This window comes from Ursus maritimus, unplaced genomic scaffold (genome assembly GCF_017311325.1).
Source record: "Ursus maritimus isolate PB19 unplaced genomic scaffold, ASM1731132v1 scaffold_19, whole genome shotgun sequence".
In the NCBI taxonomy this organism is placed as follows: domain Eukaryota; kingdom Metazoa; phylum Chordata; class Mammalia; order Carnivora; family Ursidae; genus Ursus; species Ursus maritimus.
This window is the reverse complement of record NW_024424341.1, coordinates 36,228,178-36,255,871: the sequence shown is the minus strand read 5'-3', so window position 1 is coordinate 36,255,871 and position 27,694 is coordinate 36,228,178. Positions and strand designations below refer to the sequence as shown.

Genomic DNA, 27,694 nt, shown 5'->3' with positions numbered 1-27,694 from the left:
ACCTCATCCCAGGATCCCCCACCCCCACCCACCTCCAGGGTTCAAGGGCTTCAGCACATGCAATTTAAGATCATGGGGGGTTAAAACTATGAATCCGCCTGAGTAGCTAAATTTGTCTCCAATTTGTAAGGAGCAATTTATTTTGAGAACATTTGGAATGGGTACATGGCTCCCAGAGACAAATCTGGAAGAAATGTATAGTAAACAAGATGTTGAACTCTGTCTGAGAAAGGGGCTTCATACAGCTCACAAAGGCAGTGACCTCTTCCCGAGGTGGGGTCTGTGGGGCCGTCAGATCAAGTGGGACTGCTAGGTGTGATAAGGCAGGGACCTGGGCTGGTAAGGGGCTCCCACAAGATCACCCAGCCAGGCAGGTCATGCTGGCATTGAGAGCCAGGTGTCTTGTATCTCTGCAGTCATGCTCTGTCGAGCTGGGCATGACCTCCGGGGATCAAATCATGTTTTATCCAACTGTTTCCAAGACTTAGTAGAAAAATGGAAGAATGTTCTCACAATTGGCTGGAAGAGAAGCAGAGAAGGAAGGAACATGAGCCATTGCTGGGGCAGAACACGAGGTCACAGTCCGCGTCACCTACTTCCTTGTCACCCCCAACATACACCAGTAAGATGCCAATTTCCCTAAGACTGAATTCTTAACTTACTTTCAGTCCCTCTGGGTATCGTCTTGTTTAGATCCTAACACATCCTTCCCCATCATTCCCATTTTATAGATAAGGAAACTGGGACGTGGAGAATTGAAGGCATTCGCCTAAGGTCACATGCGGTGGGTCAGGAATTTAAGCCCAGTTCGGCCGGCCAGCTGCTCCCAGATGCCAGCGCAAACTGCCTCTCATGCCCGGCTCTCCCCTGCCGGCCCCCAGCGCTTCCCCGTGGAAGCTCGCCATCCTCGGTGGGTCAGACCCATTCCAAGGACGAGTCCTGTCATCAGCAGGTAATAGACATGTTGGCACCCATCCCCAAGGGCTCAAGACTTTCCCAGGGGACTCGCACCAGAGTATTCTGGAATCTGAAATCCGATGTTTGCCTTTCAAGGACATTCTGGGGAAATCAGCTGCTTTCAAGGGCCTTTGTTTGCTGTGTGCAGACGTCTGGCTTTCACCAGGGTGGGGTGGGCATTCGGGTTTTCCTGGCAGACATGCTCCCAGTCTTTGGCATCCACAGGCATGCATCTCGCCCTGGAGAGTGTCTGAGAGCAAGGCCTGTGTCTTCTCTAGGACCCCCCCTTCTGGGGCCAGCCTCACCGCCATCATTCTGTTCCTACCCCAGCGACCTCCCTGTGGCTCGTAGCCAAGATCTCTCCTGCTTGGAGACTTCTGCTCTTCCAGCTCCTTCTGCGTGGACCCCGCTCCCCGGGTCTTCCCAAGGCAGCTGCTTCTCCTTGCAGATCTTCACTCAGATGTGACCTCTGCATGGTCCCTCCCCAACCTGGCTACTCTTCCTCATGCCCCTGTCCGTTTCCTGCACAACACTTATTGTGGGCTGATTTCCTTGTTGACTTGTTTAGCCTCCCACAAAGAGGTGAGACCCTGGGAGCAGGAACTCTGGTTGTTCACTGTTTGCCTGTCAAGGAGTTGGCACTTGAGAGTATCATGTGACAGAGGGAGAGACAGAGGGATAGACTTCAGGGGACAAAGGAGAACTCATCTGCTGTTCATGGAGGCATTAAGACAAGGAATGGAAAGGAAAGTTGCAACCTGGTCTAGTGTTTGCGTTTAGGTCCAGATGGTATAGAAACTTCCACTTCTGGCCACACACCAAGTTCTCATATGTTTACTTTGATATTGTAAGAGAGTTTTTAAATTCTGCCCCCAGGTAAAACCCCAGTCTCTCCTCGCACTGGTTAACTTGGTGATTAAAGCTCCCGGGACACCTGGCTGCACAAACCCTTCCCCGTGCCATCGGCCACCACTCCTCCCACTTACCAGCACCGCAGCCTTATTGAAAGTGCCTCTGGGGTCCTTTTCCAGGCTCTGCCACATTCTTGGAATCACCCTCTGCAAAAAGACCAGGGCTCTGTCAGGGTAGGCATGTCTTCTGCTGCTCAGATGCTCATAGCTCATCAGCCACTGCCAAATGAAGTCCAAATACTAGGTGCCCTGGCCCTGTCCCCTCTTCTCCCCCAAACAAGGTCACCCAACCTACAGCCTCTCCACTCTCCTCACCATGGCCACATGTGCGGTGTATTCCTGCCTGTGTTTCTGGCCCAATCTACTGCCTTTCCCCCCTTGCTCACTACACACCAGCTGCAGTGATGGCCAAGTTGCTTCCAACCTCAGGATTTTCACACTGGCTCTTCCTCTGTGCACTATTTCTTATTCTCTAGGCTGAGCTTAAAAATCCCCTCCTTAGGAAGCCTTCCTTGACATCCAAGTCTAAGGTGTCCTTTTCATAGTGTCCTATATGTGACCTCAATCACCCTAATCACTATTATTACTAAATAACTACTTGGGGCTATTCATGTTTGTATTTCCTGCTTGATATTAGCTGCCTGATGTCAGGGATTGGGGCTGCCATGATCACAAATGTAGTCCCAACTTCTAGCACAGAATAAAGGGTAATGCTTGATAAATGTATGGTATAAATTCTTAATAAAGATATGATGGATGGAAGGATGGATGGATAGAAGGATGCATGGATGGATGAAAGGATGGAAAGATGGATGGAAGAACAGAATACTGGATGGATGGATGGATGGATGGATGGATGGATGGATGGATGGACAGATGGATGGAAGAATGGAATATTGGATGGATGGATGGATGGATGGATGGATGGATGGATGGAAAGATTGGTGGATAGATGGGGGTGGATGAATAGATGATTGAAGGATGGATGAAGAATGGGTAGATGGAAGACTGGATGGATGGGTGGAAGGATGGACAGATGGAAGGATGGATGGATGGAAGAATGGATGGATAGATGGAAGGATGAAAAGATGGATGGAAGAATAGAATAAGGGCTGAGCGGATGGATGGAAGGATGGATAGATGGAAGACTGGAAGACTGGATAGATGGATCAATGAATGATTGGATAGAACAGTGTCAGCCACATTTTCAATACCCTGAATGAAAGTAGGAGGGACTTAAGTATATCTGGTCCCAAGTTCTAACATCTAACACGAAGCCATTTTTCTTATATGAGCCCCTCTTTGGTTCCCACCTCCTCTGCTCACCATCAGGAAACAGGGCTTCTACTTTATTTTCTAATCGTAGTTCTCATTTTGTCCCCAGTGAGACATCCCTAAGCTGCTGCCTCAGTCCTGGGCTGCAGCCTAGAATGGCTCCTGCCCATGTCAGATGCCACCTGGAGGGCTGCTCAGGATGGAGGAGAGATTTTCACACCAAAAGCATCTTGGCATCCCACCACCCAAGGGCCATTTCATGGCATAAAAGCGACTGGGAAGAATATGGGTATTTCTCCTCACAGCTGCTTCAGACTGTAGCTCTCGAAACAGTCAATGGGATTCTCTTTTTCTTTTTCATCCAAGAAATCCTTACTGTTCCTTTTAGTGCGCTCTGCAAGGGAAGAATGGTTTCTTCTCTTACCTGGGTATTCTTTGTAAAATTTGTGTCGGAGGAATCGCCCATCTGGAAAACACATGAGAGGATTAAACTCCTTCCAGTGAGTTCATACGGTCAAACTGTTTCATAATAACACCAAGGAGTTATTTGTGTTTTCATTCTCATTCCCTCCCAAGTGCGCATGGAGTTTCCAGAGGCTGTGTGACGTGTGATGTCATGGCTGACTGAATGCAGAAGCAGGCGTGAGAATCTCTCTTCTCTTCACGCACACATTAGAACTGCAGAACAGTAAACCAATGCCAGTTTTCCATTTCTATGTGTGTTGGAAAGTATAGTCACTTGTAAAAAAAAAAAAGTTATTTCTGTTTAATGCATAAGGAGTTTATCATTGTCATTCTTAAATGAATTAACACAGAAATATTTTTAATGCCTTGGCTTTAGTTTCTAATATGGTAATTACCCAGAGCCACACAAGGGAGACTCTATGGGGTCCCTGAAGTTTTTTGAGTGTACAGGGGTCCCCAGGCCAAAAAAGTTTAGGAACCACTGTCTTAACAGATGAACTGGAGGCAGAATTTCAACGTATTATTCAGCAAGTGTGATTACAAGCTATGCAATTCACACGCGGAACACAGGGTACTTTTCTGAGTCTGTTCAAAGGAGTCCTAAATGTCCTTACTACATGTGACCAAGTAATGAGTAGCAATCTCATTGCACTGCTTCACTAAGCCTCTCTGGGCCTCAGTTTGCTCACCTGGAAATGGGCATAAAATTAGCACCTCATGGGGCACCTGGGTGGCTCAGCTGGTTAAGCCTCTGACTCTTGGTTTCAGCTCAGGTCATGATCTCAGGGTCCTGGGATTGAGTCCCACGTCATTGGGCTCTATGCTCAGCAAGGAGTCCGCCTGAGATTCTCTCTCTCCCCCTCTGCCCCTCCCCCCTGCTCGTGCACTCTCTCTCTCTCTCTTTCAAATAAATAAATCTTCAAAAATTAGCACCTCATAAAGTTATTATGAGGATGAAGATAAACAATTTCATGTAAACTACCAATATGCAAATAAAAGGAGGAAACACACGAAACTGCCATTTTTGTACGTGAAAAGTGGTCGACTCTTGGGACCTTCATAGTCTGGATTACTAAGGATTCCCACTGTTGGCTGTCATCGACCCCATGCCACCCCCTCTGCCCCCAGCCTATCACTGCAGTGAACCATTTGTGCCTGAGAAGCCTGGCCAGGTCACGCAGAAGTTTCTCGGGCAACACTGCCAGGGGTGAGCTCACTCCTCCACCTCAGCACGTCAGCCTTGTCAACAAAGACAACAATGCACCGGAAACTCATGTAAGGTTACAGGTCAGTTACGTCTCAGTTTGTAAAGACCGCATGTATGCAACAGCTAGACATTTTGTTTCCTTTTGTTTTGTGGTCATCCTAAAAAACATCAGGGTGTTTGGGGTCAGCACCGACATTTATAGTACAAGGTGCTAGAACCCAGCAGGGCTGATCCACACCCTCGGCCTGAGAACTTATCAGCAACTAGGGCCACAACTATTTTCTCAAGCAAATGGCTCGGTTTTTCCCGGCTGGCGGCAATGAAGCATTCCTGTGCCCTCCTTCTCTGGACGAAGGCTGGTGCCGCAGGAAGGAGACAGAGGTCTACGTGGAGTTGGACACCCCCCCTCACACCTCCACGTTTACCAAACATGATCACAGGTCATTTTAACAAAATAGATTTCCCTGCTCAAGGCTGCACGATCCTCTGTTCTTCCCATGCAGTGTCAGCAATGTTGCTCTGTCGGAGGCAAGCCTGGGGGACACGGGACGCTCAGCCTCTGAGTGACCCCAAACCCACTCAGAGAAATGCACTGACTCCCCGGACCCTGCTCTCCAAAGAGGCAGATTTACTGCCTGTGTCAACGCTCATTTTCCTCTTGGGAAAGACATGAACCCCTCAAATGTTGGGTTCCAAGCTGATGGCCCATAAAACCTGAACAGTCACTGGCACCCTGTAGACGCTGGCTCCCGGAGGAGACGCTGGCATCCCGGAGGAGACTGGCATGAGATCTGCAACCTATTCTCAAATAGTCCCCAAAATAAATATGCTGATTTATACAGCCAGACAGTGGGGACTGGGGAGAGGAAGAGAGAGAATGGTAAAGCCAATGTGACCATATTTTAACAATTGATAGGTCATTGGGGTGGAGGGCTCAAGGTACTAATCTTGCCACTTTCTTGAAGTCTGAAATTATTGCTTTTTAAAAAAAATTTTTTTAAAGATTTTATTTATTTATTTATTTATTTATTTATTTATTTATTTATTTGACAGAGAGAGACAGCACAAGCAGGGGGAGCAGCAGAGGGTGAGGGAGAAGCAGACCCTCTCTGAGCAGGAAGCCTGTTGTGGGGCTCAATCCCAGGACCCTGAGATCACGACCTGAGCTGAAGGCAGTTGCTTAACTGACTGAGCCACCCAGGAGCCCTGAAGTCTGAAATTATTTCAAATATGTAGTTTGAAAAGATAAAGCTTAAATAAAAGGCTTCTTTCAAGTTAACCTGGGACGAGTGCCCCTGTTCCTCCCTGAGGCTATTGTTCCAAGGAAGTTCTTGGAGATCACAACATGTCCAAACTCCCATATAATTACCAACAATTGTTGCTCCCCGACAGCCCCTGGGAGCAAGGCTAGGAGGAATTTCGCTTACATTTCCATCTGGAGAGCTCCAATCACTGCTGAGGGAGGGGAGAACACACATACCCACACACACCCACAGGCTCTGCAGCCCAGGGACAGGCTCAGAACTCCCCCTCTGCTCCTTGTTAGCTGCGCACACTGTAGCAAAGTTCCTCTTCCGTAAGAAAGATGACAGCATGAAGTAGCCTATTATGAGCCCATTTTACAGGTAAGGAAAATGAAGCCCAAAAAGGTTAGGTTATTTGCCATACGCAGCCGTGAGGGGCCAAGTGGCCACTGGAGCCCAGGCTGCCTGGTTAGAGAACGAGCTCATAACCCCAAACAGCAGGTGGCGCGTAGGAGAAACCACCAAGATGCCTACTATGAGCAATTTTTTTGAGGGAGAGAGAATGGGGGAGAGGGAGAGAGAGAGAGAGAGTGAGAGAGCTCAAGTTTGGGGGGGAACAGAGGGAGAGAGAGAATCTTAAACAGGTTCACGCCCAGCACAGAACCTGATGCCGGGCTCGATCTCACCACCCAGAGATCATGACCTGAGCCGAAATCAAGAGTAGGATGCTTAACCGACTGAGCCACTTTTTATGGGCAATTTTTTCGAAGCTCAGCTTTCCAGGAACCAGACTTCTAGAGACAGTAGTAATGTGTCATAATTGTGTTCTTGGCAGTGATGATGGTGCTAACTGCATGGCTCTAAACGTGTCCTTCTTGAAACACTTCCGGGAAATACATTCTCCCATCAGGAAAAGAAATGCTCCCGCAGATCACGTGCCCTGTTGCGTTCTGTGGGCCTCAGTGTTGACCCAGGGTGCCAGCCCCAGCTCTCCGGGCTGCGAGATGCAGAGGGGGGACTGGACCCTGACTCTGGGCTCTCAGAGTCCCAGGAGCTCATCTGTGACAAGGCCAACTCACATCTCCCTGACATTCCAGATTCTTCGCTTGTCACGCATTTCTTCCAAGTCCTGTGGACATTACACCTTGCATGAGGCTCGGGGGGCTTTAGTTTGCTATCACCAGCAGTCTGTGCTCTGTGGTCCTGGCTCTCCTTGGGAAAATCATGCAAACTAAAGCAATGCCATTCATGCCCTTCCCTGATCGATTTGCTATTTACTATTCACGTCCAGGGACAAAGACGAGTTAAGTCACACCGAATGCTCCCAGCAGAGACCCTGGGAAGTCAAGGGTTCTCAGACAATTTAAAAAATATATACATAGATGGATATAAAATCTCTGATGTTTGCTGAGCACCTATTATTGCTTGGCTCCGCCCTGAGGGCTTTACATGTATGACTTACATGAATTCCCATAACAGCACACAGTGGCCCCATTTCACAGATGAGAATACTGAGGCTCAGGGATTTGAAGCAACCGATCCCAGCTAGGAGGTGGCAGGGCTCAAAGCCCTGTGTCCCATGAGGCAAGGAGGGAAAGGGTGGGAGACTCAAAGGGAGAAGCACGAAGTAGGAGGACAGGAGGAGCTCTCGGCCAGGCTTGGGGGGCGCCGGTGCTTTTCCCTGGGACAGGTGTCCCACGTGGGGTGATCTAGGGAGACGGGGGCAGGAGCCAGGAGCACGGCTGGGGCGCCCACACTCACCTGCCTGCCGGCGCTGCTTGACACACTGCCCGCGGTTGGGGATGCCCTCAGCCACATCCCCAGGGCTCAGGATGTGGCACTCGTAGCCTGAGGGGCAGAGGAGGGGTTCCGCCCCATCCTCTGTGGTGCTGCAGGCCTCGGCTGTGGGACGGACATGCGCCTGGGTGTCAGGTGGAGGCAGCGAGCCAGAGGGCCTGCCTCTGATCGGCACCCCACCTTCCAGGCTGTGCCTCGGGTCTCACTCACAGCAGCGTGAGTGCACGCACGCACATATGCACACACACACCAACACATGGGGCAGCCCAAAGTCACACGATCCCAAACACCCTCATGGGCAGAGCGACCTACATACACGTTCACCTACACACATGCTCACACTTACTTACAGTCGTGTGTTCACGCACAAAAGGCTGACACACGCACACACTCACAGATGCACACATGCTCACACACACGAATCCTGACACACACACATGCACTCACATTTATAGCCACAGGCGTACACACACATTCATACACAAATCCTGACACACACATTTTCACCACCGTGGCTCTTAACACACACATTCACACCTGCAGTCACACACGTCTGCATGCACGCAGATGCACCAACATTCACACAGCACAAGAACAGCCACACACGTGCAGGCACAGCTGTACACCCTCCATAGATGCGGTCGTGCTCACGGATGTGTGCAGAGTCACGGGCAGAGCCACATACACACAAGTGCACACATTCGTACTCCAATTCTCTACACCCCGGGGCGGCCTGCCTGCTCTCCACCCACCCAGAGAAAACCTCATCCTCAGGGAGCACTGAACCACTGATGATGATTGTAGGCATTTGAAAACCAACCGCAACCCCCTCCCTCTCAAGTCTCCACCCCGGTGTGGTCAGCGGGGGGAGTGAGGTTCCATCCGTAGGGAACGTCAAGCCCTATACAGTTCTGCGCATTCTGAGAGCCTGGCCAAGCCCCAGCCACCACCGTTCTACATCGGGTGGGGAGGGCTGAGTATTTGAGATATTTGAGTGCAGACGGCCTGCTGGAGCAGAGGCAGCCTGAGAAGGAGGGCCGCTGGCTCAGACGTCAGGGTGGGCTTCACCCTGTAGGTACCTTGCAACACCTCCTCAGGGCCGTCCAGAAGCCAGCCGTTGCCACCAAGCCATCGAGGTTTCGGCTGCACGAGCCAGTCTAAAACTAACAAAATAATACGTGGTTAAATTGAGCCCTCCCCTGCTCTGCCCCGGTCAGGCAGCTGAGAAACGCCCCAGCCTCTGGGACTGGGGGAGCCTACACTTCATGAACCCAGAGGCTGCCTGCCATGCATTTGCCCCACCTTTCAGCAACAGAACTTTGAGTCTTCTCGAGGCACTGTGTGGCCAAGATGGAGACTACATTTCCCGGCCTTCCTTGCAGCTAGGTATGGCCACATGACTGAGCTCCAGCCAATGGGATATGAGCAAAGGTGATGCTGCGTCTTGCCAACGCATAGATGCCTGTTTGCTCTCCTCCCTCTGGCTTTCGCTCTTCCTGCAGCTGGGGAGCCACTTGGATCATGCAGAACAATAAGATGGAAGGAACCTAGGTACCTGGAAGACTGGTCTGGAGCCAACTACCTGCCACGGGCCACCTGTCTACACTGGCCTATTAACCAAGAGAGAAGTAAATGCCTAATAGGTTGAACTCCTGGCTTTATGGGTCTTTTTGTCATAGCGGCATAGCCTGCTCTGTGGCCAATACATTTTTAACAAGAAGAACAACCCACATGGTAGACTGTAAAGTGTTCAAAATCCCAAAGCAGGGGTGAAGAGCCCAAATGGTTCCAGGGAGCAGGGAGGTAACATAAATAAGAAAAGCAGGTCAAGGAGGACCATGGCAAACTGGAGACAGTCCCTGCCTCAGTGGGTCAGCTGCTGGTCAGCTCTGGCCAGCCCTTCCCCATGTTCCTACAGCCCGTGGTGGGTTTTTTTTTTTTTTAACTTTGTAGATATTTTTAAAAATACGAACTCCTGGTTTTTAAGTGTTGGCAATTAATTTTTAAAAATTTTATGCATTACAGGGGCACCTGGGTGGGTTAGTCAGTTAAGTGTCCGACTCTTGATTTTGGCTCAGGTCATGATCTCAGGGTGGTGAGCTCAAGCCCCACGTCGGGCTCCATGCTGAGTATGGAACCTGCTTGGGATTCTCTCTTTCCCTCTCCTTCTGACCTTCCCCCGTCAAAAAATTGTTTTATGCATTATGTAGATCAAATAAAACTGGTCTGGGATCACATTTATTTATGACCTCTGCTTTTGTTGAACTCCAAGATATGACAAAAATAAAGAGGTTGCTGTGCTGTCTAGCGTTTTTGAAGTACGTAGGTGGATACTGGTAAAACTGCTGGTTAGCCTTTTCTTTAGAAGAGCACAAGATGATCGTAAGACAGTGGCTCACAGCATGCAAACTGGAACAGAGGAGCAAACGAGCAGTTTTCAGCTTCCAGGTGGAGGGATGAAATGAGGAGTTTCTGTAGGCTGATTTCCAGTCTTCTGCTTTTTCCCTCCTCCTTCCTACCACCTCGGACCATGTGATAGAAAATGTTTTCAATGCTAGTTTTTACCAAATAGGAAACTGTATTACTATTTCCTATTTGTATTCTTTGCCTTGGTCAAAGGCTTCTGAATAGCAGGAGATGTACAGACACTGTGTTGAATTTTTTGAAACTGAAACTTGGTCAAGGTCTCCCCTTAACTTGCAGACTCCCAAAGGCCTGGAGGCGCGGGGTCTCCCCTCTCCGTGCCTCAGTAGAACCTTCTGGGATCACCTGCTAAATGAACTCCCTGCACCCACATCCTTATCTCAAGATATGCTTTGGAGGGAACGTACCCGAAGATTGCCGTGAAGTGTGTAAGCTGCTTTGAACAGTGCCTGGTGCATTTCAGGTCATCTGTTCACGTTAGATCAGTGGTTCTCAATTTGGGGTGATTTTGTCCTCACGGAACATACAGCAAAGTCTAGAGCTACTTTTGGTTGTCACAGTGTGGGGTGTGGGACTACTGGCATCTCGTGGGGGGGACGTCCAGGGATGCTACTCCACATCCCACAGTGCCCAGGTCAGCTCCCACCCCACCCCAAACTAGAATTATCCAACCCCAAATGTCCAGGGTGCCAAGGGTGAGAAACCCTGTGTTATATGTTATTATTATAATTGTTACTATGACTAACGAACAGCTGGACTGCTCTGCCTGGCCAGTGAAAGCTAGTCATTCACTGATTCATTGATTCATTCAATATTCATTGAGCACTTTTCAGGTGTCCAGAGAATAGTTCAGATGGTAGGCATACAGCAGTGAATGAAACCGACCAAAACCTGCCTTATGGGGCAGGTCAGGGGAGAACAGTCAATGAACAAATAAAACACAATGTTCTAGATTGTGCTATAAAGAGAAATTAAGCAGGGAAAGGAGGGTAAGGAATGGCTACAATAGGGCGTGCCATTTAGAGAGGGAAATCTTCCCTGAAAAAGTAACCACCTCTTGAGAAAAATCTGAAGGAGGTGAGGAAGTGAGCTGTGTGGGTGTCTGGGGGAAGGATGTTCCAGGCAGTGAGGGACCCCCATGTATGGGCCCAGATGCTGGAGTAGAACCCCACGTCCCTGCCCTCAGGGCCTAAAGCACAGGACACTTCTCCACAGTCAGAAGATGGATTGAAATACCAGCTTTGCCTGTTGTGTGATCTTGGGCAAGCAACTCAGCTTCCCTGAATTTGTGTGTCTTCAGCTTTAAAATAGGGCTGATAACAGTCTCTCCACACTGTAGGGCCGTGTGAGCATTAAATGAAATGATGTAGGGANNGGCTATTGGGAATGTCATGAACAGTTGTATAGTTCGTGCACTGCTCAAAAGCTCCCGGCATAGGTGGCGAGTGAGGCTAGAATCCTTGCTCACTGTCACAGTCTAGAGGAAGGGCCACCTTTTTTGACTTACCCACCCAGAGGGAAGTACCTTTATGTGCTTCCTCCACGAGGAGGGGGTGCCATGTTGTCTTTTTTTTTATATATATATAAAGGGCTCTATGGAAGCCTTCCTGGCCCTGCCTAGCCCCTGGCCAAGAGACAGTGCTCAAACGCAGGTGGACTGTAATTACCACCATTATTGAGGGTGTTGACTACCTTGTCCCCTCTGTGACCTCATCCCAAAGAAAACAAAGTGCGGTCATTCTTGCTTCGGCCTTGGGAGGAGGGGTTGGGCCTGCCGTCTCAAGCCGCCTGCAGCAATCTAGCCCGCAGCACCTAGAGGCCTCTCCCTGAGAGGTGCGTTCCAAGCAGGCTCTTGCTATCGAGAGGCTCAGCCCCAAGCAGAACTGAGAGGGGAGGAGACTTTACTGCCCCCATCCCACCCACTTAGGAGTACCTTTTCTCCACCCTCCGGTCGCCCTGCCACCCTCTCCCTCAGTATCCCCACAGGCTCCCTTCCCTCCCCTCCGACACCTCTCCAGAAGGATCTAAAACTCCTTCCCTTCAAAGATGAACCAGTCCCTGAGGGCTGTTTCTCCCAAAGAAATCGTCATTAAGATTCCACAAACATCTTACTGATGATCTGCTGCCTGCCATCGCCGAGAATGTTCAGAGACCTCCAGAGGCTGCACGTTCTCGTTTCAGTCCTGTTTCACCGCTGGGAGGATTTCAGGGGGATGACCTGCTAGCCAGTGGACTTGAACCCAGGAGCCTGCATCCCGCCCTGCCTCTCTGGGGCACACTGCATCCAGACTGCTGACGTCCCATGTCTCCAGCTCACATACTCCCGGGGCCAGGAGCGCGAGGGAAGTGGGCCCGGTGGGGTCGGGGAAACCTGGAAGACCCGCTGCCACCTAGGGGCACCTGGAGTCCCAGCAGATGGTGGCCCAGGGAATGCGGTCCAGGGTTTCTAAGAAAAGCCAGAGACCTGGATTTTTGTCAATGAGAAATCTCCCCCATCTTCTCAGGAGGGGGCATCTTCCCCGGAAGGGGCCTCTCCCGGGCTGTGCGCGCTCCGGTCGGTGGCGGGCCGGCAGGCGGTGGGGTGCCTGCTCCGCGGGCTCCTCTGGCACGCGGCACTCCCCCCTCCCCCGGGGCCAGGGTGCCTACCTGGCGGGGGCGGCACGGCCTCCAGGCAGGCGTAGGCACAGCCGTTGTAGCAGCAGCGCCGGTGCCGCGGGCACTCGGAGTCGGCCTGGCAGCGCGCCACCTGGCAGGCGCCGGGGGGCAGCGAGCGCGGCGGCGGCGGGCAGCGGTCGGCGCGGGGCTGCCGGGGGCCGGCCGCCTCCTCTGCCTGCGGGGAGAGCGCGGTCAGCCGCGGGGAGCGGGGCCGGGGCCGCGCGGGGGTCGCTCGCCCCTGTCTCCGCCCTTCGGCGGGGGGCGCGCGCCCGTCCGGCCTCGCGGTGCCGCGTGCACGCTCGCGTCTGCGTGTGCGCGGGTCTGTGGACGCACGCACACCGAGACACACACACGATTTCTCTGTGTATCTCTTACAATCCCTGTGTTCGCGCGGCGCTGGAGGATTTCCCGATCACAGAGAAGATGGATACATCCGCACACTTGGATAAATCTCACACACAGAATACTGGGCGGGGGGGCGGGGGAGGCCAGCTCAAAAGACAACACACAGTGTGATTCCATTTACACTTTTAGTTCAAACACTGGCACAAGTGATGTCTGGTGTGAGAAGTCAGCAGAGTGGTCATCTGGTGGGTGGGGACCAGGAGGGGCACCCCTGGTCTCTGGGGTTCTGCTTCCTGATCGGGGTGCTGCCTACACCGTGTAGACTTTGCGGCAAGCTGGACACAAGATTTGCCCACTTTTCGGTATTTGTTCAATAAAAAGTTAAAAATCAGATACAGTACTTAACATGTAGGAAAGTTGGGCACATGGCCAATAAAATAAGCATTTTAGAGGTGAGGTCGGGGGCCTCTGTCACACCAGGCAGCCCACACTGGGTCCCTCTGACACCAGGCCCCATCCATGCCAGGGACACTGTTCTGCTTCTGGATTTGAACGTGGGCGGTGTGGAGGGCAGCTCTTACACATTGCTACACACACACACACACACACACACACAGACAGAGAGACAGAGAGACAGAGAGAGACAGAGAGAGAAGAGGTTCATTGGGAGAAAAACACCCTGGCTTGCCCTGCCTCCTGGCCTGTGCCTAGAGTGCTCCTGTCATCTAAATCCCTATCTACCCTCTGCCCGCGCTCCCTGCAAATGTATCCGTATTTAAAATTCCTGCCCCTCTGCACACATAAGAGATGCTCGTCTGCACACTGGAATCTTGCGCCCTTAGCCCACTTCTGAAAGATTGCCAAGATACGGTGGCTGGTGAGGGATATAAAGGTGCAGAACAGTTTGCATGCTACGCGCCTAACGACATTTTAAAATAAGCATATGCACACGCATGTAATATGTATAGGGTTTGCCTAGAACATTTTTGTAAAGATACACAAGAATACACTCGTTATCCCAGACCGCCTTTAGGGAGGAGCATTCAGTTCCGAAGCCAAGGAGGATTTCTTTTCATTGCCTGTTCACTTGCCCTGCTTCGATATTATTTTTGCCATGCACACGCTATTTTTTCAATTTAAAGAACGCAATCAAAAATTTTCAAAAACAAGATTAGTACTTACGAAGCATTTTTAATGACAGGAAAAAGACTTCATTAGTTAAAACAACAACAAAATAGAGCAAGGAACAAAATGGCATATGTCCTCTGACCTCAACAGAGTAAAAAGAGAGAAGATCAAAGATGTGTCCACGTCTTCCCCCTGCCCGTCCGCCCCCCCCCCGCCGCTGTTAACGGTGGTTGCCAATTCCATGCGCTGCTCCCGGGGCCCTGTAGGGGGCGTCGGGTCACCGAGGACAGGTACCCGACCAGGCGCATCTTGGTATTGGTGCAAGCATACCGACCGGGTTTTCAAACTACCTCCCAGGGAGCGGCGGGGGCTTGGAGGGCAAGAGGGACAAGAAAGCAGTGACCAATTGGGGCAGGGGCAGCCTGAGGAGGGTGGGGCTCGTGGCCCCACCCCACCTTCTCCCAGAGAATTCATCTTTTCTCCCATAGATATGTCGGTCATTTAATTTGTGAAATGTAGAAACGAACACAAAGCCAACATTTGGCTTCTAAGGAAAAGAAGGCTTCAGGAAATTGGTGGTTCTCCCCCAGAACAAGGGGGAGACCAGAGCGTGGATTTTCAAACTGGTTCAGCCTTTTCACCACCCCCTGCTCAGACCAGCCCCTGTATTTCCTGTATCATCGAATAATTTTCAAGCTGCAAGCAGGGGACATAATCCCATGCCATTAGCTCTTAGTTCATTTTCTTCAGAATTAACAAAATTGGACCCATGTTGGGGCCCGACCATTTTCATTCTAATCCAACGTGACAGCTGCCCGGGCCTCCTTGGGAGGGTGATGAGGCCGGTGTGCACGCGCTCGGGAGGCCCGGTGGGATTTTCCGCCCAGCCTGTTTGTACACGAGGCTTCATTTACAGGTCAGTTACTGTCTCCCCCCCAACCCCCGGCGCCTCCCAGTCCGGCTTCCCAGTCCAGGGACATTAGGAGGGGCCCACCGGGGAGGGGGTGCAGTACAGAGAGATCGATTTTAGATGTGTCCCTGCTCTCCTCTCCCAGGAAAATTCAAACGTTGTTGTCTTGTTGTCGTCTCCCAGAATTCGGAGAGAACAAAAGAGATAAGCGCCTTAGAAGTCAAATCTCCCGAGTTATTTACGGTGTGGCCCAAACAACAGATGGTCATGGGTGATAAAGAACTGATTTCACCGAGGGGCCCAGATTAAAGGATTAAATGTTTGGGAAAATATTTCATGTCATACGAGGTGATGCTCAAAGAGGGTCCCGAAAAAGGATGTTGCCCAGAGTTCTGAGAAAAAACTGACTTTTATCGGAGAGATAAACAGAGCACCACCTTCCCGCCCCCCACCGGCCCCGCCCCCGGCCCCAGCCTGGGAAGGACAAAGGGTTAAAGGTCAGATGGAGCTGGCTGGCCCCCCTACCCCCAGCCCCTCCACTTCCCAGACTCACCGCCTCCCTTGCCCATTCCTGTTCAGCCGTCCTGGCCTCTCTGAGGTCTCTGGAGGAGTCCCATCCCTGGGCCTTTGCACGAGCTGTGTCTCCTGCCTGAGATACCAGCCTGGCTCGGCCCTCACTTCCCCCAGGTCTCTACTGACACGCGCCCTCCCCCTGGGTTTTGTTCCCACCTGTGTCCCTGGCAGTCACAGCGGTGCCTGGCACAGAGCAGATGCTCAGCACAGATCTGCGAAGGTTGCACGAATGACGTTGCTGAACACGAGGACCGCTGCTTGCCGGTGGTTCCCCAGGCCTCCCTGTAAGCGCTTCTGTGTGGGGACGGATCAGCCTGCATGCGCAGCGGCCCTGTGAGGTTGGCGCTGCTGTCCGGGCGGCCTTCACTGACCAGGAGCCGTCCCTTTGTACCGCATCCATGCGGCCTCTCTTACCCTGCACCGGAACCCTCCTCCGGTCATACGAGGCCAGCGGGGAAGTCCTATTACTATACACAGTAAACGTGAGGCCCCTGAGGCCCGGAGAAGGAAAGGTCTGCCCAAGGCCACAGGCTGAGAAGGGTCATGAGCCTAAGGATTCCACTCCTCTGTCCCAAAGCCCAAGTAATGGACCCCAAGTATAAATCCAGAATCAGCCACCTGGATTTCAGAAGGTTTGCTCAGATCCCTTACTCCTCCTGGCCTTCAGGCCTTCCACACACTGTTCCCCCACTCGGAACTTTCCCCAGCTGACGCCTCCTCTTTCTTTGGGACAAGAACTTCAGAGCTACGTCTGACTCTCGAGTGTATCGAGATGGATGGGGCCAAGGCCTGTGGCCTCATAAACAGTACAGGCTGAGGTCAGCAGGGCTCTAACTCAGGCTTAGGAACTAGACAAGTCTGGGCTTGTTTGGGGTTTTTTTGGTTTTGTTTTTAATTTTTTTTTATTTAAATTCAATTTAGTTAATATAGAGTGTATTCTTAGTTTCAGAGGTAGAGGTCAGTGATTCATCAGTTGCATACAACACCCAGGGTTCATTATGTCAAGTGCCCTCCTTAATGCCCATCACCCCATTATCTTATCCCCCATCCACCTCCCCTCCAGCGACCCTCAGGTAGTTTCCTAGAGTTAAGAGTTTCATGTTTGCCTCCCTCTCTGTTTTTGTCTTATTTTATTTTTCCTTCCCTTCCCCTATGTTCATCTGTTTTGTTTCTTAAATTCCACATATGAGTGAGATCATATGATAATTGTCTTTCTCTGACTGATTTTGCTTAGCATAATAGCCTCTAGTTCCATCCACATCGTTGCAAATGACAAGATTTCATTCTTTTTGATGGCTGAGTAGTATTCCGTTGTATATGTGAACCACATCTTCTTTATCCATTCATCTGTCAATGGACATCTGGGTTCTTTCCATACTTCGGCTGTTGTGGGCATTGCTGCTCTAAACAGTGGGGTGTAGGTGTCTCTTCAGATCCCTACGTTTGTATCCTTTGGGTAAATACCTAGCAGTGCAACTGCTGGGTCAAAGGGCAGCTCTATATTTAACTTTTTGAGGAACCTCCATACTGTTCCAGAGTGGCTGCACCAGTTTGCATTCCCCCCAACAACGTGGGTCCCCCTTTCTCTGCATCCTCCCAACATTTGTTTTTTCCTGAGTCGTTCATTTTAACCATTCTGACCAGTGTGAGCTGGTCTCTCATACAAGTCTGGGTTTGAACCCTGTAGCTCTGTGATCAGCAGGAAAACTACTCATTTATCTGAGCCTCGGTTTTCCTCATCTACAAAATGGGCACGAAGGTCACACCTCCTGCAGGCGTTTGTGGTGGGAGCCCATGAGCTCGCACCTGTGTCACCGGCAACACCAAACTGTTGGAATTATGCTTACTTCTCTTATTGTCGACTTGGCAGCCTTGGAGGCCTCTTGCCCCACAGCCAGTGGTCTGTCAGCTCATGGTAGCTTTGGTTTTCACCTCCCCAGGTCTTCCGTTCTTCCTGCCTCCTTTCTGCCCTCCACCGCTCACAGGATGGTTTAGGGCTGAGGCTGAGGCAGATGCTAAAGAAACCTGAGAGCTTGTCCCGGCCCCCGAGGAGTCTGGACCTAGCTGGGAACTGAAGGCACACCTCCAGGAGATGTTCGAGCAACAACGCCATGTGGCACCTGGCAGCCTCATTGCGTCTATGTTGGACGAGGGCAAACCACCGGCAGAATTCCTAAAAGGAAGGGGGCATGTGGAAACCGCCATGCCCAGCACCGAGGATGCCCTAAAGTACTGTCTGCCCCTACCCTGTAGTTACAATTGCCGTCCCCATTGTACAGGTGGGGGAACTGAGGCACCCACACAGTCACTACACCGGGAGGCGCCAGCCTCGGAACCTGGGTGCTCTGATCCATAATAAGAGCAGGGCAGGCAGCATTTACGAAGCTCCTACTGTGTGCCAGTGCTGAGCTAGGTGCTTCCCTACAAAATCTCATTGAATCCTCACATAAGCCTCCAAGGCTGCTGCTGTTATTAACACACTTGACAGATGAGGAAATGGAGGCACAGAAAGGGGACGGGCACTTGCCCAAGGCCACCCAGCTGGCGAGCAGCAGAGGCGGGATTCACATCCGGGTCTGTCCTGCACCAGGAGTTTGGATCTGAGGAGCGGCTTCCCACCCTTGCCTGTGAGTTCCCTCCTGCTTGGTCAGCTCCGGGGGCCCCCCACGCACACCCCCACCACCTGCCTGCCCGTGGCCAGCCCCAGCTCAGGACGCAGTCATGGAACTGCCTCCCCCAGGTACATATTCTAGAAAGAACTCATCGCAGCCCTCATCCTCTGCAACCCCATCAGCCCTGCCCCCCGCGGCCACTTAGCTGAAAATAAAATACTGGCATGCCAAGTCCCCCGGACAAATGTGGCGGCTTGCCCCAGACTGACAACATCCTTCATGAAAATCCCAGGGCAACCTGTGATTTCCATCTCTTATTTTCGCTCCTGCTCAGGGAGTGAGTGATCCCAAGTCCATCTCCAAACAGCTGCTGAACACACATTTACGGTACAGCGCAGACAAGAACTTACCAGTGCTGCGTGCCTTACTTAGATAAAAATGACTCCCTTAAGGTTTCCCACCTGGTGGCCATGTTTCTCACTCCTCAGGGAGATCGTTCTGGAAGCCTCTGTGGGTCTGCAGAGCCATTGTGCTTCCGATACCCTCAGGAAGCGGGTTAAGGAAACGCCAGGTCTGGACTCTTTCAGTGGAAAGCCCAAGTCTTCAAGTCTGGTTTCTACTGAGGCCAACAGCCTGGTGTCCAACCAGAGGAGGCTGGATAAAGAAGTAATTGCCCACCAGTACCGTGGAACACCACAGAAGCCTTCGAGGAGAGGACAGAGAGCTACCGGGTCAACATATCCACCCTATACTGTCCAGTGAAAAACACAAGGTAGAAAACACAGTAGCAGTAAGCCAGACTCAAACTCCACAGAGTGTAGGACTGCGTTCACACGAACTGTCCAGAACCGCAGATCCACAGAGACGGAGAGCGGATTCCTTTCGGGGGGAGGGAAGTGCTTTGGCACTAGATAGAGGTGGTGGTCACACAGCATTGTGGATGTGCTCTGTGTCACAGAACTGCACACTTTAAAATGGTTAATTTTACATTATGGGAATCTCATCCCAATAAAAAACTTCTTCAACAATAGGAACAAATACCATTAAGAAAAAAATGGGTGAGTGTAACTGTTTCGTGGAAAAGTCTATGCGCACGCACACCAAAATGTCAACAAAGCTTATGTCTTGGAGGAAGAATTTAGATCTTTTTTATGCGGTTGTAACTTTCTGTATTGTCTGAATTTCTTTTACAGTAAACATTATTTTTATAATGAGGAAACAATTTTGCACCATTTCCATTTAAGGAGAAAGAATCCAATCTCCAAAGCTGCCCCAATTTACCCGTATCCCTCCCTCTGTGGTCTCCACCCCACTTCATTCCGCATGCAAGAGCTTTACCCTTCTTTGGAATGTTCCAGCCACTTAAGGGTCAGACCAATAAAAATGCACCCCAGGACTGATTTGCTCGGTGCCGGAAGAAAGCCAGTTTTCCTCCAAGCATTACTTGCTCTTCCTCTGGAATTTGGACGTCAAAGTTCTAAAAATATGTCTCTCCCTGGAACAGAGGCTTCGAGTTCAGTGTGCCTTGATGAATGCCATTTCCTGACGCCCTGGGACGTCAGCGCTGGGCTCCGGGAGCGGAACTGGGTGCACGGCTAAGGGGACTTCCTCAGGGAGGCACTCAAAAACCCGGATCTCATGCCAGGGACAACCCCATCTCGGTGCATGACGAGAGCAAACTGGCATTCCACGCGCACCGCTGTGCACAGGAAGTCTTCTGGAACTTTCCATCCCCTCCTATCCTGTTCTGGAAGGTTTTAACGTAATTTAATTCATTCACTTCATGGTACATTCATAGTTCCCAGGCCGACTACATGCCAGGCACCAGGCTGGCTCCAAGGGCAGCTGAGCTGAACCAGAAGATGTCCCTGCCTTCAAGAGGCTCAGTTCCAGGACAAGTGACAAACCCCAAACCAGACCTCACACAGATAAAGCAAATGAACTGCATTGTGTTTGGTTTTGTTTTTGTTTTTTTGTCACCTGCAAAAGTAGTTAATGAAAAACTAAAGCCATACTAACACAATAATCACGCAGGTAATAGTAATGCAGCTAAAGGCTATGAAGAGGTCAGGACACCATGAAAACCTTTAAGGGAACAGCCTGAGGAGAAAAGTGTGAAGCTAAGACCCACTATGACCAGGCGATGGGTGGGTGCCCAGAGCAAGCACTGGGAACGCTCACCTGGGGTGCTGGGGACAGAGGGGACCACTGTCCAGTGCCCTGGCCACATGGAACCCATGGACCCTCAGAATCCCGAAGAGTTACCTTGAGTTTCCACTGTCCCCTTTCTTTAAAATTAATGCGGTAAAATACAGATAATACAAAATTTGCCATTTGAACCATTTCCGAGTGTACGATTCAGTGGCATTAATTCACAACATTGTGTAACCAGAGCGTCTATTTCTGAAGGGCTTACATCACCCAATCAGAAATTCTGTTCTCATCGAGCAGTTCCTCCTCACCCCCTCCCCCAACCCCTAGCACCTCTAACCTACTGTTGGTCTCTATGCATTTGCTGCTTCTGGATGTTTTGTACGTCAGATCATATGGCATGTGGCCTTTTGTGACCGGCTTCTTTGACTTAGCCTATGTTATCAGGGCTCACCCATCCTGTAGCAGGTGTAAGACTTCATTCCTTTTTCCTGCCTGAATAATATTCCACTGCACAGAGAGGTCAGACTTCATTTCCTTGCTTGGAGCTTCTGGACCCTGGGGCTGTTTCCAGCTGTGGCTGTTCTTGACTAGTGTTGCTCGCACAGTCACGCACTTTCCCTCTGCTTGCCTGCCTCTCTCTTGCATGCTCCCAGATCATAACCACACACGGCCTGGCTGCCTCATCCCTTACTCACTTCCACCTGGGATTCATTTCAGGACTGGAACCCCAGATGGGGAAGTCGGGTCAAGAGAGGAGAAAGTGATTTGCTCAAGGTCACTCCCCAAATCACACTATCCAGCTACTCTTTCTTCTTTCCTTCCATCTACCCACCCAGCCAGCCAGCTCACCACCTCCCCGCCACATTCTTAAAATGTTTCACATGTCTGTGATGTGTGCCTGGTTCCGTGCTAGACACCAGGCCATGGCCAAGCCCACGGTGGGGTTGTCTCACCTCCGCATGCCACCTCCCCTCTCCCGCCCCAGGCAGGAGCCACGGGGCCTGAGCCAGGAACACCCGAGGGCCCACGAGACACACCTGCTCCTCTAGCTGGAGGCACCCTAGAGATCCTGACGATGGGGTCCTGCAGGACTGTGCTCTCACATCTTTCAAGGAGCAAGGGACGTCCCCAGGACCCTGAGGGTGTACTGATCACTTCACCTATCCCCAGCCAGAACACTCCTCACCAGGGCCTCGATTTCCTTGTCTGGAAATGTCTGTCATCAGGGGTGCTGGTTGCGACCCCAGCAGCTGACCATGTTGGTGCCCAGAAGTAGCCTGGAGGAGTATCCCAGGGCTGCTCTGACAAAGTGCCACAAGGTGGGGGCTGAAAACTACAGAAACGTACGCTCCAGCAGCTCTGGAGGCCAGAAGTCGGAAACCAAGGTGTTGGCAGGGTTGCTTTCTTCTGGAAGGTCTGTGGGAGACTCTGTGCCACACCTATCTGCGGGCTTCTGGGGGCTCCTGGCGACGTGACATCGCTTGGCCTGTGGACACATCCCTCCGATCTCTGCCTCCGCCTTCACCTGCCTTCCCTCCATGGGTCTGTTTCTGCGTCTCTTCCCCTCTTCTCAGCAGCCACATCAGGTTAAGGGAGGGCCCGCCTTACTCCCATACGCCCTCATCTTTTGTAACAACCTGTTTCCAAATAAGGCCACATTTACACGTAGGTACCGGGGGTTAAGATTCGAACGCTTCGTGTTTGAGAGACACGGTTAAACCCAGAGCTGAGACTAGGATTCTAGTGCAGGGCATATACTCCAGCAGGCGGGGAAGTAAGACAGGGAGGGGGTAGGGAGGGGGCGAGGCCCACTAAGGGGGGTGAGGACGCAGGAGACTGGAGGGACGCCTGGAGCTCTGAGAAACCAGACAGACCGCTCTTCAGAGGTGTCCCACCCAAGGATGAGGTGCTGGGGCCGTCCTTCAGTTCCATTTGCTCCCACAGTGTGAACCCCCAGGGTCATGGCCAGTCCTGGGTGCCAGCGGGGCGAGCCCCCCACTGGAGAGATACAGTCTTCCGACGATGAGAGCAGACGGCAGGTACGCACAGCTCCAGGCCTTCTGTCTCTCCCACTCTTGCTAACTTAGCAAAAAATAAGAGAGGCAATAGAAGGTTCTGGAGCTCACAGAAATAAGAAGGGGAAGGAGAACCAGCTTGGGGAGGGCAGGGCAGGGGCTGATGGCCGACTCCTACAGGGCAAGAGCTACCCGAGCAAAGGGGTCCTGGTGAGGCAGCACGCATCATGAAGCGGCCCCCCTTGCTCCTGCTGCTGCTGCCCCTCACGGCCCCTCTGCTGGGCAGGCCCGCCGGGGCAGGCTGCAAACTGCCCAACTGTTTCCAGCTGCCTTGGGTGGGAGCTGAGGGGATAAAGGAGACTGAGCCACAGAGACACGCAGAGACCGCTGGGCCCCAGTTCCTGGGCCGACACGGTGGCGGCAACGGGCCCCACGCGGTAGGATTTGTCGAGGCTCGTGAGAGTTAACGCACTGTGAACGTCTGTCCCGACACACAGCGAGCGCTCAGTAAAGGACTGTCACCAAATGCTAAGAAAGACAAGCCCCAAACACCAGCTCCACAGAACGAACTGAGCTCCCTCACAAAAGGCCAGTGGGCTATTTACAAACATTCTGCTTCTGTTTTCTCCAGCCTGGCAAATATTTGGTTCCGTGCATTTGTCTGGTCTGGTTTTATTTTTAATAGCGCGCACGTAGGGAAGGGGGCTCTGGGCCAGGCACGGAGCAGCAAGCTCCCTGGCGCCTTGTCCCTGGAGGGCCCAGCGGGGCCTCCGCTCCCCACGCTGCAGAGGAGGAGGCCGAGGCTCAGGGAGGGGAGCCCCCTTTTTTACAACAAGTCCCCCAATGGCCTCCTTGGGGACAGACGCAGTGCCTCCCTCTCTGCCGTGTCTCTAAGTCCTTGTGCATCAAACAGACACAGGGTTCAAGAAGGGCCCTGGGCCCGCTCTGCCCAGGGCTGGATGACCAGCTTCACCCCCCCCCCACTCCTCGTGCTAAGAACGGCCACTGTGAGGACGGCTGGGGGGCCAGGAGCAGGTGGGGCCGCGCGCAGCCCCTTGATACCCCGTGTTTCAGCACGCAGGCGCGCAGATACTAAGAACCGCCGGAGCAGATGGAATTGTACGAAGTAGCAAAACCATGAGCAAGTTCTAATAAGGAGCAAGTTCTAATAAGACAGTTCTAATGAGAAGCACCTACTTCCTTTTTAATATCAATTGTATAATGATAAGCCTATAGGATTTAATTTTAATAAGGGCACCGTTGAACTCCCCAGAGTGGCTACGAGCTGGCTTCAGCACAGTGCTGGACACCCGCCCCACCCCCTCCAGGGGCCACGGCCAAGGCTGCAGACCTGCCTCAGGGTGGGGTGAGGGGGGTGCTGCATGGGAAAGTCATGCTTCTTAGTGTGAGGGAGCTGTGTCCTATACTCCTAATTTCCTTGTTGGACATTTGCAGGGGCCCTGAAAGTCATCTGGTTCTCTGCCTCATTTCCCAGAGAGGGGCAGTGAGTGGCCCAAGGCTACACAGCTCATTAGAGATGCCACTGAGATGACTCCCTGGGCCTGGTGCCCACAAGTCAACAGCCTGTATCCTTCCCCAGGTGCTTTCTCTGAGGCCGGTTCTTGGCACAGCCTCTCCTGGGTCCAAGCACTGGGGAGGGACACTGGTGCCTGCTGATAACCGGGGAGAGCGCCAATCCAGGGAGGGGCACGCTCAAAGCCCTTGTGTTCCGGCAGATGGTGGCTAGAAGCAATTTGGTTTCAGAAGCCCACCTCCCCGGCCCCCATGCACATCATCCCTGACTGCCCCGCCTCCCCATTCCTCCTAGAGAGGTGCCACAGAGATGTCCTATGACACGCTGTGACGAAGCAGGGATCAGACCGGATGATGTGCTGGAAATCCCTCTATGGTGCTAGAACCAAAGTGCTAACTACCTGGAGGACTAAATCGTCCTGTTGGGCCAACAAAGAGCACGGGGGTGTCAAACCCGAGAAGGGTCTCTCGCCCTCCTTGCACAAACAAACCCTCTCCTGTAGTGAGGGGCTCCCAGATGCACCGTTTTTGCCTCAGTACCTCTGCCTACATTGAATCTTCTTCCGGGAATGTCCTTCTTCCTCCTAATTCTTAATAGTTCTTCAAGATCTGGCCAGGGTATCACCTCCCCCAGGAAGCCTTCTGTGATTACACTGTCTCATACAAGCTTTCCCTTCTCCAAACATCTCCCATCTTTTCACTTGCTACGATTCTGTTCTGCTCTCAGCAGCTGCCTGCTTGACCTGCAGAACGTGAGCCCAGGAGGCTAAGATTAGCCTCAATACATTTCATGCATCTCACCATGGCAATGGTCATTAAACATTCCCACTTCTCCCTATCTAGCTGGCAAACTCCTATTCACCCTGCAAAGCCCAATGTTCAATGTCCCCAAACCTGGAAAACCCTCCCCGACTTTTCCGGGGTGGAGCTGAACCCATTTTTCTGTGCTTCCGATGCATTTGCCCATAATTTACTCACAAGAATGTGTCGAGCGCCAAGTTAACGGCAGGCACCTGGCATGGCACCAGGAACACTGCACTGAATGAGACAAAATCAGGCCTCACCCTGAGGAGCCTACATTGCACCTGGGGAGGCAAGCACTAGCCAATTTCCCAATGATTTAATGAAGTCACCAAAATGCACTGAGCTTTTGCTAGGTGTTAAGTGCTTCATGCATCGTGAGTCATTTCACCCTGAGAGCACCAGAGTCCGTTCCCTGAACCCTCCATGCCTCTGTGCTCCCTCTGTGTGTGTGTTGGGGGGGGGGACACTAAATTTACACCCTCCCTCTCCCACTGTCTCTCCTAGTCCTCTCCCTGCTTTATTTCTCTCCTTGGCACTGGTCACCAAACACACTATGTTTTCCTTATTTCTTACTTACTCTCTGCCTCTCTCACTAAATCGTGAATTCCCCGAAGCAGGGATCTGCAGTCTGTGTGCCCACAGCCTAGAACAGTGCCTGGTCAACAGCAGTGATCAAACACATTTGTCAAAAGGAATGCATCGCTCTTTCTTTTTCAGATGAGATCACTGGTGCTCAGAGATGTCAAATAACGCACCCGAAGTCACACAGCTGGTGAGCAGCAGAGGCTGGAAGCAAACCCGGACAGCTGGCTCTAAGCTGCATGCCTCTTGCCACTTGCTACATTGCACTGTCCCTTCACACCACCACCATGTGTCACCCGACTGCCTCCCCCACTCAACTATGTCGCCCCAGAGGGTGGGAGATGGTGTCTCCATCTTGTCCCCACAGGACCACACACAGTGCCTGGCCCAGAGCAGTTTCCACTAACTGTTTACTGAATGAATAAATAACTGCATGAATGTCTAATTATATTTTATAAACATTTGGTTATTGATTGTTGAGACAAAAAACTCAGTTTCAAGTCCCTGGAGTCTTAAATTAGGTGCTGTCAGGAGGAAATACATTGGGTAGGCAAAAGCATGTCCCAGTCCCCCTGCACATTTTTGGTGTGCCCCTTGCTTCTCTGCTTACAGACAAGGAGCCTTCTGAAGGCGACCTCATCTGCCCCCCTCCCGACCCTGGCATGCTCCGACCAAGACGCTGCCCTGCCCGAGTCTGGGGGGAGCACTTGCAGAACATACAGCATCTGGGGGTCGCCTAGCCCCTCCCCACCTCCCCCTCCCAGGCACTTACGTAGGACTTCTCAGCCAGCCTAGTGTGCAATGCCCGTTTCCAGAGATTCTTGGCAGAGCCGGCTTCAAGGAGAAGCAGCAGGAAGCACAGAGCCCAGATGACCTTCCTTCTACCGCTGCCCACCCCGCGGCTGGAAAAAGGCGTTTCCTCCCACATGTTCAGGGAAGAGGGGCCCTCTGGCCGGGTGGGTCCTGTAAGTGGGGAGCAGAAGTGTGCACGGTCTGCCGGACTCTTAGCTCCAGTCAGCCGGGTCGCTGAGATCATGTGTCCGCGCCCAGCACATGCCCCCACCCCTACCCCCACCCCCGATGGTGGCCCGCCCGCCCGGTTATTTTTAGCTGGCCCCTATAACATCTGGCCCCAGAGGCTCTACCACAGACGTCTGCAGCCGAGGCAGTTCAGATGGTGGAGGCAGGAGGAGGGGGCACCGGGCTTGCTTGGAGACGTGGCCGGGAGTGGCCCTGTCCCACTGGGATAATGAGCATTTCCTTGCAGGCTGGGGCGGGCTCTCCTCCCCAAGGAGGTGTGCTGGCTGCGGGGCTGGGGGGCCCAGTGCCGGGTGGGGGCGGGCATATAGGGGAACCAGCCCAGCAGGGTGGGTGGGGGTTCGTGGCTTCTACCTCGTCCAAGTTTTGAGCTGAGCCGACAAACCGTCTGCCCATGGAAGCTTCTTTGGGAGAACATTGCTGGATGGGGACTGCCTGATCACGTGGCCGTGGGAAGAGGACTCACCCCCTTGAACTCTGGTGTCCTCCTCCCTCATGTGGGTGTGCCAAGAGTTACGTCGTGTGTTCCTTGGGAGACTTCAGTGACGTTTTGACTGTGACCCGGGTCACACGCATCGTGTGTCCTAAGTGTCGGCCTGTATGTGTTCTGTACACATACATAAAGCGCTATGCTCCGTAAATGACAAATATTCTGCCGCCTGCCGGCAGCAACCCCGACTGTGATGCCCATTTCACAGATGGGGAAACAGAGGTACAAACACTGGGTGAGGTCAGGCAGCAGGTAGCCAAGTTGGGGCTCGGCCCCAGGCCCGTCTGACCACTGTGACCTACCATCAGGAATGTGGAAGGGACTCAGGCCCCAGACTTAGCCACGCCTGGGCGGCATCCCAGCTCACCCGTGTCTGTGTGGTGCTGGGAAAGCCTCCCCGAGTTCTTTCACCTGTAACACTAAGTTTGTGATCTTAGCTACAGTGCCAGCAGCAGCTCGGACACCCCCAAGAGGGCTGTCAGCTCTGCAAGGTAGACATCTCTTACTGTCTACGCAGGGCCTGGCCTGCATCAGCCCTCAGCAAGTCCGGGCTCAGGGCACGGAATAAGTTTAAC

At 52.2% G+C, this 27,694-nt stretch overlaps 1 protein-coding gene across 2 annotated transcripts; it reads right to left on the bottom strand.

Annotated features, from left to right (window-relative positions):
- Positions 1-107: 107 nt before the first annotated feature.
- Positions 108-26,994, bottom strand: WFDC1 (WAP four-disulfide core domain 1). Of its 2 annotated transcripts, none has more exons than XM_040633664.1 (8): positions 26,984-26,994; positions 26,364-26,554; positions 12,927-13,110; positions 8,936-9,019; positions 7,821-7,961; positions 3,568-3,609; positions 1,944-2,015; positions 108-519 (listed from the first exon to the last, which is right to left on the bottom strand). In XM_040633664.1, exons 2-7 carry the CDS (start codon positions 26,517-26,519, stop codon positions 1,957-1,959), a joined length of 666 nt encoding a protein of 221 aa, XP_040489598.1. In that variant the 5' UTR covers positions 26,520-26,554; positions 26,984-26,994; the 3' UTR covers positions 108-519; positions 1,944-1,956. The 2 variants fall into 2 exon arrangements, with proteins under 2 accessions (XP_040489598.1, XP_040489597.1); XM_040633663.1 differs by lacking the exon at positions 26,984-26,994 and adding an exon at positions 26,737-26,788.
- Between the last annotated feature and the right edge of the window lie 700 nt (positions 26,995-27,694).

Excerpts from the sequence above, each read along its gene's own strand:
- WFDC1 (XM_040633664.1), bottom strand. The coding sequence starts at position 26,519 with ATGTGGGAGGAAACGCCTTTTTCCAGCCGCGGGGTGGGCAGCGGTAGA. Across the intron at positions 7,962-8,935 it reads CCCTGAGGAGGTGTTGCAAG|CCGAGGCCTGCAGCACCACA; the intron begins GTACCTACAGGG and ends TCCGTCCCACAG. Across the intron at positions 3,610-7,820 it reads CAAGCAGCGCCGGCAGGCAG|ATGGGCGATTCCTCCGACAC; the intron begins GTGAGTGTGGGC and ends TGTGTTTTCCAG.